Here is a 15,421-nt window from a genome sequence, read left to right as displayed (position 1 = left end):
ATCTCCGATGCTCTTGTCTTTTAAGGGAGCATTTAAGATAGATACGTCGCACTTATAGCTTATCCTTCCACCAAGCCTTTTTTATACTAGCTACCTTTATAAACGTTTGTTTATGGGTGACGGGGGGCCGGAAGGCCATCGGTTGGGGGGGGGGGGGGGAGTTGGTCTTATTAGGCGGGTGCTGCACATGGCTGTTCGCAAGGGATAACGATCTTGCCAGATCTCGACGGTAGTATTTCCTTTTTTTTTTTTCGGTCCTATTAGCAACGTCATTATTTAGACATCTTGTTATTAGTTTATATTTATCGCTGTACTACATTAGTCAAATAGCCCTACAGTGTGTACATCACCTGCTCTTGTGCCTTGGGCTTTTCGTTAAGTTTACGGATAGGCGTCTTAATTTGGCCATGTCTATTGTAGTCTCTATCGAACCGCCTATCCTAGGCTAAACGATTAGGGCTGGGGGAAACCGCTCAATTATTTTAGCATCTGGTTTGCGTAAGCTTATCAAGATCAGCTTACCGGGTAAATATTTTGTGGAAGTAAGCGGTCTAGCCAGGAAAGCATTCATAGCAGACCATGTTTGCAAATATTACTGGAACTGCTTTCATACATCGTACGGAAGACGATACCACTAGGAAAATTAAACCATAATAATGAAGGAACATGCGCTTTGTCCGAGGAGGCTGGCCTTTTACGTTCCGTGAAAGCAGAATTATGTGACAGGTTTTGCCTACAAGCACTACAATGACGGGTGATGACAACGACATGATAACTTGTCGGGGGTCGTAGCTAGTTTTGGCATACGTGCCGATTGTGGAACACGATATTTTCAATTAAATCACTGTTTGTCGTTATGGATGATAGCCAATGAATTGATGATTCTTTGTTGAAACGGCTATACAAGAGGGGGGTGCTTGGCAATCTTGTCGTAACTATTAATCTAGAATCACAATTCATTAAACCTTGAACAGGAGTACTATAAAAAATAATTGGATTATATCGTAAAGGACGACATGATCCAAATAAATATAACCATATAACTAGGTAGGATTTATTCAATTCTGTTTTTGATCGGCCTATCTCAGACCATTTTCTTCCTTTTTTGCGCGATAAACACCAATTTCTTTCTGAGCAGCTATTAGAACAAATGTGACAATATGGGTCAGACCCATTTTCGCAGAACAGTGAATTCTAGAAAAATGTACAAAATAACACCTGTTTGATGTTATCATATGAAATAAAAGCATATCAGATTCGAAAAGCTCATTGTGCTTAAACGAGCAAAGCCACATGATGTTGCGCGTATTTCGATAAAACTGGAACATTTCTTCCTTGGTAGTATATTTGCCCGCTCAGTGAATGCTTGCCCCATCATCGTCCAACTACATTTCACGCAGCCACACTGTTTGTCTGATGTCTGGTATAATTTATAAAATACTGTTATGTTATACAAATTTATACAATTACAAATAATTGCTAAATGGAGTAATGGAATAGTAAATGTATGGGCTTTGCCGTCCAGCCTCGAGTTGATCTCTAACCATTTTGTTTTGTCTACTGAAGTAGCGAATAAAAGATGGGCGCCTCCATAGCGAAATATCCGCTCACTTTACGAAGGGAGTTTCATACTTCAACCTCACAATCTCGACGCACTTTAGCAATACGTCAATAGCATTGAACTCTGTCTTCTACAGACATTCGAGTCGACACCATATTAAAATTGTTTCGATAAAATGTATCGCATACGGCAATAAAGTCACACCAGATATATATGTATATGCTTGGCCGATCAACTAACTTAGCCGGCATCGGTCAACTTTGCAACTTCCATGAACGTTCAACGTAAAAAAATTCCTGAAGAATCCATAGCACTAGCAAGATTTATCTACAACAATCATGAATCTGCACATATATAGCCAAGAAAACATAATTTGGTGGTAAAAATTGAAAACTATGTACTTACTAGGTACCACTGAAAGGGAAAATATGGGTCAGTGGGTTCGTTCTGGTATTGTTGTTGAATTTGTTCAAGGACGGCTAGCCGCAGTCTATTATAACCTCGTTTTGTTCGATGGAACCCCGCTTGCTGGATGGCGTGTTGCACCTGAAAAAACAGACCAAGTCGCAGCGTGGAAACAACTTTTATTTGCCATTCTTCCACATCGTACTTTATTGAGATCTAACATACTGCTTGTCTGAAAGCGGTCGAATTACCTTATAATGCTTGAACACCATTACCTTTTTCGGACAGCAAGCTTTCTATTCGTATTAAGTAGACAGAGCCACATGATACGCACACGTCATAAAATTAGAAGTTCCGAATAGAATCATCACTAGCATACCTAGTTGGGCTGGGACCTTATCTCGATGGCAGAGGGTCCCAGCAGTTGTATGCGTATAAAGAACATTAATGGGTATACAATAGATAATCTAGGTCGTTTCTTCACAAAAAATTTCCAACAAAGGCTGTTCCCATAGCTAGATCTACATCTATTTAATATAGTACGTGTGCTGATGAACGCACTTTCCGATTATTCAAGCTACAGCTATCTCTAAGCTTGCCTCGATAGGGGCGTAATGAGCGATCTTTGCAATGGGACGTATTATTGAGGGCTTCTTTTTTAATTTATTCTTCAAGTTCGCCTCAGTCTTAACTCGGACTTGCTACCTTATGTTATTTGGAATGTGTAGAACCTTTCGTGCAGTACCGGATCAAAGGAGATACAGAACAATTATTTATATAAAATAATGGCATATATTATTTTACAGACCAATTCAGTATTTCACAGATTACTGATACAAGTAAGTATTCAAGGCGGCAGTAAAATCGTACACCGTGTTCTTCTTGAAATGCTGTTTTTTCCTTATATATATTCAGCTGGAAATATTAGGCAACGACAATGTGCTTGCTTACAAATCTAGGGAACATTTGAAGTAGCCTAGGTCTTAGATTAAGTCGTCGCGATAGCTTAGTGGGTAACTTATTTGCGTGCTAATCTTAGGGACACATAATGGCCTCGATTCGTACACAGAGAGTACGTTTCGTGCTGGGGATCAGCGACCTGCCAGAATGCCTACATTGAGGTTTGAGAACGAGCGGTTGATGCAATTCGCCAAACATAAAACTTTGGAACCCTAGAGCAAAACATTGCTCCCCAATGAAAACTTCTCCGTAAAAAAAAACTATATGTATATATATACATTTTGCTTGTTTGTCGAGTAAATGAGTCGCACAGTTGTCGTCACCCATCATCGTAGCTCTATTGAAGGTCTACATAACGTACGTGTCACTCACAGGCTAATACACGTGGGTTTAAGCTCTCACTTAGCAGTCATCCTTCAAATTGTTCAGTAGCGATCGGTAAGAAATGCAGGAAATCTTACACGAATGGACTGGTGTTTATCCTGATGACTATTTTTATCTAGATCTAGGTAGATCTAGTGAATAATAATTGCATTCTGTCAAATGGGCTAGCTTCCAATAATGATAATGACGAGAGGGCTCTAGCAAATTAATACAACGGTCCCATATGCCGATCAGTACTCATTAGTTCCCATCCGAAGACCTCTTCCGTGATATCTAGCAGGCAGTTGGGTCGATACCAGTCAGAAACTATGGTAACACTAATATGTCGCAGAACAAAGTGATATGTACAGCCTTTAGCATAGAGGAGAAACGTACGCGCACGTGATGGGGTCGATTCGCACGCGAGGGCAATTTAATGACGTTGCTATACTGATACCAATGTCAGAATGTGACTTAATATTATAAAAATAAGAAAAAAAAATTAGCGCCTAAGTATTTGTCTGCAGAAACTATTTGGTGGTCGAGAGAATCCTTTAGAAGGAACTGCGTCTGTGAACATGTACATCGATGGTTGAAGTAGCAGTAGAATAGATAGTTACTTACAGGTTTTTCAAGGCTTCGTTAGGTACAAGGGTTAACTTCTTTTGTACATTCTCGTTGTAAATTGGCTTTGCATATTATATATACGGGTTCCGAAAACCGAAATTCTGGAAATCAATGAAAATAATAATAATAATGAACTCGTACTTGGTTTTGCCAAGTCAAAATACAGTCTAGTGATCAATGGCGAAAGCTATACCATTCCTGAATCTATTGGCTGATAACTAGCAACCGTGTTGGAACAAGAGGCTTTGAAAACGGCAATTAATATTGTTTTTTAAAATGTTGCTATTTAAACGTTAGCGACTGCTCTGAAAGTCGACTATCCCCTCTCGCTTTGCCGTTATTCTGGGGGTTATCAAGCCAGACCTGTCTAACCTTGGGGAAGTCAGTAAGCCTCTCGGAGGAATTTCATTTCTATTAGCTCGGGTAAATACTATTATATATAGTTCGTAACCTGCTTCACCTTTAAGCTGTATACAGGTCTAAATCAGTCGTCAGCTGCGATACAATGTCCTGAACAGGGACGACACCTATTCATTTCGTCAAACAGAGCCAGCGATAAAACGAAGGGACGCATCGAACTGGTAAAATCCCAGCTCCACTTTTTGACCTGAGCTTCCACAGTGATTATTGTGGCGTTCACTGTAGATACGAATGAAACAAACAACAGAATTTAACACAAATTCACGATTCAAAAGGCTAGGTACGGTTTCGGTCTCTGCAACATAAAGATTTGTTGTAGAGTGATTATAATAGTCTAGAATATTCTTTAGCTGAAAATTGTCCCAATCTCTCATTTTAGTTTCGAAGCAAAATTAAATTTAGATGTCAGAACTTAGGAAATGCCCTAGTCACAATGGGAGTATTCCTAACCTTTAAATCCGTATCGGCAGCTGGCCATCTATCGCCGCACACGCCTATATTTTGTAAGCTAGATAGGCCGAAAGGACAACAAGCTCGACAACGAATCGTAACGCGACCCGAAGAGTCACCTTGATATCGCATACATTTGATGCCGGCTTATCTAACTAGCATCGCTACGATGTGCGCAGTTACAACAAGAATTAGGGTATCTTACGACAGCGTACTCCCAATGAAATGACAGCATCATCTCTTACACTACCCCTATATATATATATATATATACATATACATGTATGTACTGAAGGAGCCCGAGGGCTTCGGTCCGCTTGTGTTTTGTGTTGACCGTTTTAATTAATCTGATCCGTTCGTATAGGCTAACGAAAACTATATATCGGGTATACATTAACAATTATCCCGTTGCAATTACGCTACTCCACCTAAGCCGTTACTCCTCTGTAATTATTTTTACAGCCTGTTCTAATATGTTCTCCAGTAGGCTTAGCCGACTCTAAATTTGTCTTCCCCATGTTATGCTGGCCTTCGGTACAGTCCCACGACGTGATTACGGGTTTTGTCGGTACGTACGTAAATAAAGTTGGCCGTCGGCTGACCTTTGAGGCACGCACGCGAATTAAGTCGGCCAAATGCTAAGTCAGCCAATTTATTGATTACGTTTTTAGGCCGTCATAAAAACTTGAAAATGTCTAATGTGCTTTTTTTGCAATGAGAAGTTGCGCACATAATAAATTAAATAAAAATGTTATAAACATTTTGCGATGATTTAAAATGATATATTGACTCCGTTCCTAAGACGTCACCGGAGCTAAAATAATTTATCATAGCTTTTCTCATAAATAGTTACATTTATTTATTTGACATTTTGGAATTCTTCTCTAAAAAGTAATGCGGAAAAATTTTTCACGAAAATTGACTTTAAATTCGTCTCACATCTGATATTTATTTAAAAATTGGCTTAAAAAATGCTCGAGGTTTTCACTTCCCATTGTTACGCAGGTAAAGCATTGCGGCCAATGGAGTTGTCACTAAAAATAGCAGTTTTTAGATATACGTACTACGTTTTTGATCCAGTTTGTCGAGACCTATCGCTTGGCGCTGAGGAAAACCTTCTCTTACGTAGAATATGTTATGTTTTTATGTCTCATATGATATTTTCCGAAATCGAAAACTGAGCTCTAGGTACATGGATGTACATCGGATTTCGATTCAGTTCATAAAAAACTTCCCGTTGATACCAGGAAATAACTTCTGTACATAGACTTCCATGTAAAAAAAAAAGTTAATTCCAGTGTCATCACGCCGAAGTATTATTGCAAGCTATGGAAAAACCTATTTGATTTATACTTGTTCCTAAAAAGCACTGGGAAACTAGTTTCATCCCAATGTGCCCGAAGCGAACCCCTCCACTGGGCTTATGACCGTTCCCATTTTTGACCAGAATATCCATTTTAGGTATAGGGACGTTTATTGCTTTTTTGCTCAACTCATGGAAATCACTTATTGGCATCAAGAGAAAAAACCCTCACATAGAACAAATTTTTGCGTTACGGTGGCAATTAAACTGAAAACTGAAGTTTAATTCCACCGAAGTCAAATCCACCAATTGTATTTTAGTTCAGCGAGGACTGTCACTTTGCAACAACAATGACTCCTTTTTTTACATAGACCTCCGTGCAAACATTCAGCTATATTTTGTCAATAGGATAAAATTCCCATAAAGAGCTAGCAAAAAATAGTCTACCTCAACCTGTACAATATTCCCATAAACATGTACAAGAGAATCTTGCAAGAGACACCAAAAAAAAAGGACGAAAATTGGCCAAATTAACATTACGCTTTACGAACTGCCTTCATGAAAAAATATCGGGTTTATCCTTCTGTCACGGATGGCCCCCTATCTATAAACGATCTGCGAAAGATCAGTTTAATACGACCACCTTGAGGGTTTGATTTGGGTTGGACCAGCAGGCACAAAGTTTTCCACTATATATAAAAAGTACATATCTAACGTAGTTGTTTGCAAAACTGGAGCACAAAAATGTTTTTTTTTTTTCTATATTTTTCCTAATAGTAGAGTAGAAAAAAATAATGTCCGTTTCGTATAATCCTTACCCTAAAAAGTAAGGGAATGTGCTATAAATTTCAGTTGTTTCAATAGGTTTGGCGCATTAGATTGGCACCTGTGCGACACCGTTATGGACATTGTTGTATTACGCCTGTCTTGACTTGTTTGTACTCGATGGTATTTACATATGTTTTTTTCCCTATTCAAAATGTCCATTTAATGAAACCCGCTATTCGTTTAGTGGATCGAAATTTTAATGGTATATTTGGCAGTGGGAGACGTTTGCAAGTCGAGGTGCAATTTGCTTTGTTTTAAAATAGCCTACCAATGTAAGGCTAAAGCCTAAACGTGTATGTGATAAGTTTCACAAATCGGGAAACTTTTCTAATCTGAAACAGGGAACTTATGACCCTGTGACTAACGATGGGAGCAACTCATGAATCGATCATTTTCTCATAAACAGCAGCTGAGCAAACTACTATTCATCAACAGAGAAGGTATCATCCGGCTTAAGACGTGTTTGAAAGACGTAAAAATGTTTATTTGCGTTCCTCAGAGGTAATCGGGCCTTGTACTTAGACGCGATCTGTAGGAAGCTGTTTCATTTTCAGGACTGCCTACCATACAAAATCTTCTAGGCTGAGAGCACGTTTATCTGAAATGGCAGCCTTTATTTGTCTATAACGCAGCGTTAATTTTTCTCGTAAGCTAGCGGAGCAATAATTAAAAGCCGAATGTGATGTCAAACAAAAAGTCCATTCGTATCGCTTGTTAAGGGGTGAAGCTAGCTGGTGCTGTTCCATAGCGATAGGCACCATTTGACGAAGCAAAGGTGGAACACCTAAATTAAAGCTAAATTTAAACAGCCATAGAATACGGTATTAAAGGCTTCATTGATTCGTGTCGCTCACATAATCGCGCCTTTTTATTCAGGTTAAATATTACCTTCTACACGGTTATTTTTAAAGTTGTCGCTCGAATATTCTAAAAAAAAAACGATGAAATTTAGCGCCACATCGTAATATTTCATTCCATAGATGCAACTTGACGTGCATGAAAGCATCCATGTGCAAACTTTCTATCATATATATAAAAAAAAAATCTCATATATATATATATAAATCCATGCTTTACTATTTTGAAACTATGTTTTGATCGATGTCTTTTTCTAGGGACAAATAACAAAGTCGAATAATTCGTACAACGTCCGATAATGAAGAGTCGCTGTGGTATCTTCAGTCACAATGGAACAACCTTTTTGCCGGAAAAGTTCGATTCATAGCTATTGAACCAGGAACGACATCGAAATGGTATCGTCCGGTAGCTCGTGTAACTTCATCTAACCCATGGGTGCAAAAACTACATACATCTACATAATGTATCCAACGACATTGGAGGTTATGATATAATGAAGTTGACTAGGCATATATATTCCTATTTCGCCTCTGATATATTATTTATCTTGATACGCAAGCGTATCAACCGTAACGTTGATTGTTTGAATTGCAGTTCCAACAAGCTTCGACGCGCATTCCCTATAAATGTTGAATGATTTCCTTTTTGAGTCCGAATAACAGATTCTGTATTTCCTAATCGAAAATAACGAACATCCATTATTGTATAGACGAAGAGTGTAAACTTCGTAGGGTTCGGGACGGTTACGAGCGGCTGTCTGTTTTGCAGTACCCATTAGATGGATCGTTGAAAGTTATCCTTTTCTTGTCGTCCGTTCGTTTAGTGCAGATGAAAGCCGCCTTTCGAATTTACCGAAGCACGTCCAACCTTGGCCGAGCCCCTGGGTGCCTTAAAGCGTGCCGTGAAAGAAGTTCTCTTGGGAAGTTAGCGCTTGTACACAGTGCTAGAATTGCCTACGCCTGTTTTGGTAACGCACTCGATATAACCTAGCATACGAATGAATCAATTTCGAGAAACTAGAAAAGTTCAGACCAGATCCTATCCCAAACAAGTGGCTTTGCGGTGTCAGAAATGATATACAACTGATCCGTCGTGCGATTGAAAGCAGAAGCGATCACATCAGCTCCTTCTGATAGCCGCTGTCAAAGATTTGATCATTTAAACGGGTGACAGCAGTGACGTCGGCACTGTGGCCTATGCCGTAACGAGGTTTGATAATAAATAAATAGCATGCACCAGTATATCATAACAAAGGTAATATGCATTCATTCTATGTAAGGATACCCCCAACCGACAGCTGTGAAGCACGAAATCGATTGCCATTTGTTGTATGCGCGGAGAATTCACTTACGTCGGGATGTGTTTTGAGAGACCTCATATGGCCAACACTTCGTCGAGCACGGGCATGAGGTATGGACCGGTGCATAAAATGGTACTCTCGAGCTGAACCAACCACCTGTAATAGAAAATGAAGAACAAATTATCATCACTAATACCCCGTTACTTCGTTTAGTGTAGTTGCGAACTTGGCATTACTCGTATAGAAACATGAATTATCCCTAAAGTGGGCTCATAATCCTTCAGTGACACCTAAGGCTAATTCGAAATTGTTACCGCATCCTGCACAATTTCGGATCGGTACTTGCACACCTTAGAACTTTTCTTCCAAATCACTTTTCACGCTAATATTACATTTGTATTTAGCGTCAAGTCGAATGATCTCAGAGAGAACCCTTTGACACCTGATTGTTATATCAGGGGCTTATTTTATACATTAATAAAACGACTTCGTACGATATCACTTAACTTGTTTTCAGTAACGTCGAAAGTCAAGAACGTGCTTTTACGAGCAGAACGTAACTAGAGTATACATATAAGCACGCTCTAGAAGAGCGCCATACCGTTCTTATTGTTCGTATGCTTCGTTATATTGTTTTGATTTCCCATATTTGCCCGCGTCCTTCTGATATCATCAGGTGACCAATTTGACGGTTAGCCTATTCACATATGTTTTATATATATATATATATATATATATATATATATATATATATATCTAAAATAATCCTTTTTGTTTAAACACATTCAGGTTCGTGGTTCATAGACGTTTTCGTTAAGGAGGTATCCACCATGTTTTCTTCAGGTAGATGAATCGGATGATTTTTGTTTCTCTATAACGTACATTAATTTCGTACATACGTTACAAGAGCTAGATTCAGAATGCTGCTTAACATGCAAGCCCTTATTCTAGTATATTTTAATACAGATATTGCCAGTTGTTATCCTTAGGTGGCAAATAGGTCTATCATCCTGCTTTGAAAACTGGCTAGGGATCCTGTGATGATAACCAACGAGGTAGGATGATGAAAGCGATTCACTGCTAAGTTACGCATCACGTGCTGACGGCTTGCGACTGCAAGGACATCTGTTCTTCTAGCGGCCCTGAAGCATAATGCATATCAGCCGCATTTCCTCTGTGATTTTTTTCGCGTGTTTAAAGACTGGATTATTTTAGTCAGTGAGGCCTACCAAAAAAAAGAAAAACGAATACAAAGTATTACTCCTATAATTCCTCCCAAGCGGCTAAGCAGCAGTCAGCTTCTAAAATAACCTCCAGCCTCGACTAAATAAAAAATTCCACAGAACTTCCACTGACTTTTTGGCCTACGTACCGTAGCGACTTTGTACAAAAAGTTTGCGATCCAATGAGCAAGGCAGAAATCGTTCAGTATCAAATCGAGAGAAAACATACGCATGGTATCTGTTTCTGTGTCATTTGGGAAAGGTTAGCTTCATCACTCTAAATAGATCTTGAGCTAAATACACGAAACACGAAACGAAGCTATCTACAAATAAAAAGGAAAAGATAACCTATATAGGTCTTCTTTCAGATATTACAAGTTTCAGGTATGTTTCAATTAGATCCTTTGTCATTAAGAGGGTTATGCGAATCCATGAGGACCCACTAGGAGACGTATATGTTGCATCAACCTCTTGATCGATTTGCATAGCTTTTATTGCTTGCCTTTGACCTGGAAATCGACAACAGGTTGAGAAGTCCGAGCACCATAACAACGTGAGTTTCCCAGGATAATTGCCAAAACACCGAAACAAGGTTTTTCTCAAGAGCGAGACAAAATATTATTTAATCATTGTATCAGCTCTGTTGGATACAATTGTTCATCACTGATCATCACGTAAATAGGAAAATTTTCGCGGTTAAGGGGGCACAAAGTATTCTTATACAGGTTAGCCGGTACCGAAGCGTTAGGACAACGACTCCATCATTTTCGAAGAGCCACAATTGGTTCCTAGAACCCGAAATTTCAATTATTTTTGCAATTTTGATGCGTTGCAGATGTCTGGATGTCTTTGGTGCGAAATAAATAGAACCTTACTGCCAAAAGTGAGTTAATGACTCGAGCTTTTTGAACTGAGCAAATAAGAGTTGTAATGATAAATCCACAAACCAAGCACCTGAAATGTTCCGATGATCGCAAACTGAAAATAACTATTCCTCGTTGAATCCTATGAGCACTTCTTGCCCTGGCGATGCGATTTGACAAGCAAACGCTACCTCTAATCACGAAAAATCAAAGCGTCAAGGAACTTTCATTTTTCTGCTCTTATGGCCAAGAGATGCTTGCTTTCAACGAGGGTCGCGTACAACTGCCTTAAACATCCAACAATGAAATTGTCATGTCAAGCTTTACTTTATTTACGAATTTGTTCTATGCTTTCCTTTGTTGAACGCAGTAACCACAACAATTACAATAAAAGCGAGCACCACAGAGGTCACCGTTTGGCTTTGTTTTTGAATCATTGTCCTTGACAGCATCAAAAGCATCCTATCAGGGCCTCTTGGCATCTATTCGCCTGGACAGAATTTCGTGTGCCTCAGTCCGATGCTTCATCGTGCTTCGTAATCGTCCACGTTTGGGAAAAATCATACAAGCCTCTGCCGCTCGTTGTTCAGCTGACTGCCAACTAATGCCTTCTATACTTTACAATGTATTAAATTAAGTCTGATTCGAATGTAAGATCCTCTTCCTCTTAAATTCATTCTGAGTAAACAATGATAATTATTAAAGTCATTACATGACTTTAAAGTCTATCTGTTCAATGCGCCGGTATGTTTAATTCTAATATCTGTGGGGCTTGAGGTTGTGATTGATCATACGATCATTATGTGTATTGTGCTTATGTCTTTACTTAGGTTAGTATGAGTAAAGTTTGGTAGTTCCGCACAACGAACAGGTCTTCTTTTTTGGGGCGTTCTATTTGAGCTGATTGCAACGACATAATTTGCGTAATGGATTAGCTTAGCTATGAGGTAGGAACTGCTGAAAGCCATTTGGAGTCTTCATTAATACGGACCAATGGCCATCCGGTAAGCCTACCGGTTAATAAAAAACGCCAAATATTAGATTGCTATTGACTGGAGATCGCTCATAGGTAGAAGACGGGTCAGCAGATACCATCTCTATTGGATCATCAAAGTCGCACAAGAGTCCACATTACCCTGAACTGATTAAAGAAACAAACACCTCAACAATTCTTTTTGTAGTCATGAGGTATAGGATTATCATAAGGTAATGATGAAAGTATATGATTCAGTCTGTACACCGAAGATAAATATCTGTCGATGAATATGGTATACGTATAGAAGCTTAATCAGGTGACGTTACATTCACCGATTCATTCTCCTATATACAGTAGTTTGAAAGTTAATCCTCTAAGTGGAACGTGCAATCTTGATAAAGTTACTAGAGTGACACGAAGCTCAAAGTAAAAGTGGAAGGATAACCAAATAGTGCATGTTGGAAGAAAAGACATTAAATCGGCTTGACGGTGGAATACGTATCGCAACGAAACTAGCCAACAGGAAATAATTACGGTTAATTCTAATCCCAAAGCTAGGCCCAGCAAATATTAGCCCTTAACATCACAGATCATTATTTTTGATCCAAACGGGTTACCACTGTAAAACAATCGCCATCACCATTGCGATTCACCATAATTACTACCTGTTGAGTACCTTCGAGACCAAATATGTCTGTTTGTTAGCCATATTTGTCAACCTGGCTAACTACCAGAATCGCCCAAAGCAGTTAAAAAAGCTATTTCACGACATAAAACGATCATTTGTTTATTTATGAACTTTGACGTTACGTGTACGCACGCAAACGCCAGATACTGGCTGTGCTGCTGAACTGTATATAAAATTCCTGGTATCAAAGAAAATCGTACATAAAGATAAGAAAAGATGCACATACGTAAACATGATCAGGCGCACTAAGTGCACTTGATTCCCGTTCCGATCACGGACTAACAGTAACCAAACTCCTACTACGAGAGTCGTGACGTCAGATGAATAAGCTTTTATTCCTGAAATTATTACGTCACTACAACACACGACGGCTATAGACAACGTTGACATCATTCAAAATTTCCGACGTAAAATTACAGCAGCATTTGTTATTGCAGATCATACAAAAATATGAAATATTAACGAATAACTTTTTGATCCTATATGTCGGGAGGTATTTTATGGCTTTTTTTTTTAGCATGACTTAGGCTGCACGTGACTAGAGCTTAACGCTTGCTCTGCAATAGAAGCAGCCGTTGTAGTTTAACGTGAAACGACCTCTCGTTAGAAAGGTCTCTCAGTAACGTGCCGCACCGTATTAATTAACGATTATAAAGTTATTGAATTCTCAGTCTGAAACAGTAAGGCACACATGAATTTGTTGGTAAAATATATTGTTATTGTTGAAACTGTTATTATAACTATTTAACTAAGTTAAATTTAATTAAACAGCGATGTTATTTCAAACGTCAGTAGAAATTGCAACGTCAACCAGTTGCCAAGGTGCGCTGAATAAGCGAGCAAATATTTACATCACGGTCGTACAGCTAATGTGTATATTACCGATTAGGTAAGTTGCCTATGTAAAAGAAGTGTATGACTTGTTTTCATTGCGTTATTCTAACGTATTGTTGTTTTCCTACAGTGTCATTTGGCCTTACCTCAATCCCTGCAGCGTACTAATTTTTCTATTCCTCAGCCATTGTTGAAATGTCGTTGCAACTTTAGGAAGGACATAAATCAAGCCATACGTTCATCGCTTACGTACGGGTTAAGTCGGTCCCTTGTCAGCTTAAACAGAAGGGCCTTTTCTTTGCTTTGTAGGGGACCAGATCAACGTCAACTGCGAAACACCTCGCAAAAGGTTATAAGACTGGACTGAAAGACAGTTTTCTAACGTTGACCTTGCATTTGCGACTTAGTTCCAGAAGTTGTTCCACTAATCCGTCAGCTGTATCTATTCTGTTCCTCAAAAACCGTGTTCCATTATCATATAATATAAAGTTTATTTGAAATATTCCAATAGGAACCAACAGCAAATTGTCGCCGCAACTTGAGAGGGGAAAACGCCTCTAAGAACAGATATTTTATTAGATTGTAAGCAATTATTTTCACTATAATAAGTTGCGGCCACATAAAATGTGCCCATTCTGCACATAGCCTAAACCCTTATCACCTAATCATTAATATTACAGGATTAACGGCGCTAGCTCTTGACCTTCTAATGAAACGCGGCCTTTCATGCATAAACACATTATCTTTATCATCAGTGTGCTGACAAGAATGTTCGCGTTTTCGAGATATTTCGCTTTATGTGATGTTTATATTTAAAGATCTAAACCATCCACGCCATTATGAATTGAAGGAACTTTTACTCACCTAGAGAAGGGTGTATATATGTAGGTCTTTGGTTTTGTCAGTTTAAGATTCACGTGAGAAAATTATCTACGCTTGTGTATCGCATGAGAAATTCAGAGGGATCATGGATCGACCTGCTTATATGCCGCGCAAATCGAGTTCTCGTAATGCAATATTCACCTTAAATTATTAGATCTGAACTCGAAAACATTTTTAATAAGGTTGGTTTATTGCAACTGGCCCCTTAAAAGGCCTTCTAAGAGCCCAGGTACCTTTGCGCCCTAAGTTTGAGACAATACAAAACAGATGCATGGCGTTAGTATCTAGGATGGTGGCGATGGTGGCGCTATTCCTCATTTTCTAATTATGCCATTTTGAAAACCGTACATCTCCTTATGAAGAGCTTCATTCAATTTTTACCTGAATGACCAACAAGCAAATCTGCCAGTTACGAATTCCTGCAGGCAAGAGAACCTAACCTTTTAAGCATTTGAGGTAGTTAAAATATCAGATGGGGTGCAAGCATGCGTATCAAGCACAAAATGGCGAATAAAAATGACGAAGCATATCTGTTTCGGGGAACCCTACAGGGGGTAGAAAAAAACAGACGTAAACTTTTCACGATGCCCACAACCAACACGAGGCATTTTAGCGTGCACTCGTCAATACCCAGATCTGGCTTTGTATAGTAGCAGACGGTGACCAATTTTATCGAAAGCAACTTTTCGGTCGAGGAAAATATTTACCGAAATTATCTCCAACTCCTGAGTCGTTTTTATAAATTGAGCACAAAAGCAACGATAAAGGATAATACAGAACTATTTCAGAATTTTAGAACTACTACAGAATATTTAGGATTTTTTAAACGTGTAGATGATAAATACTGAATTCAGACAGTTTCTACCTACCAAAATAAAGC

At 38.9% G+C, this 15,421-nt stretch overlaps 1 protein-coding gene across 1 annotated transcript in view; it reads right to left on the bottom strand.

Annotated features, from left to right (window-relative positions):
- The window catches only part of amon (prohormone processing protease amontillado), a 36,785-nt gene that overhangs the window by 10,787 nt on the left and 10,577 nt on the right, over nt 1-15,421 (bottom strand). The window contains exons 2-3 of the mRNA XM_022797812.2: nt 9,127-9,231; nt 1,967-2,107 (exon numbers count right to left, since the gene is read on the bottom strand). Of these exons, the coding sequence (XP_022653547.1) occupies nt 1,967-2,107; nt 9,127-9,231 (246 nt within the window). The remainder of the gene's footprint in view (nt 1-1,966; nt 2,108-9,126; nt 9,232-15,421) is intronic.

The sequence above is a fragment of the Varroa destructor genome, unplaced genomic scaffold (genome assembly GCF_002443255.2).
Source record: "Varroa destructor unplaced genomic scaffold, Vdes_3.0 BEIS01000003.1, whole genome shotgun sequence".
Taxonomy (NCBI): domain Eukaryota; kingdom Metazoa; phylum Arthropoda; class Arachnida; order Mesostigmata; family Varroidae; genus Varroa; species Varroa destructor.
Note: the sequence above shows the minus strand (reverse complement) of the source record. Positions and strands in the feature narration are given on the sequence as shown.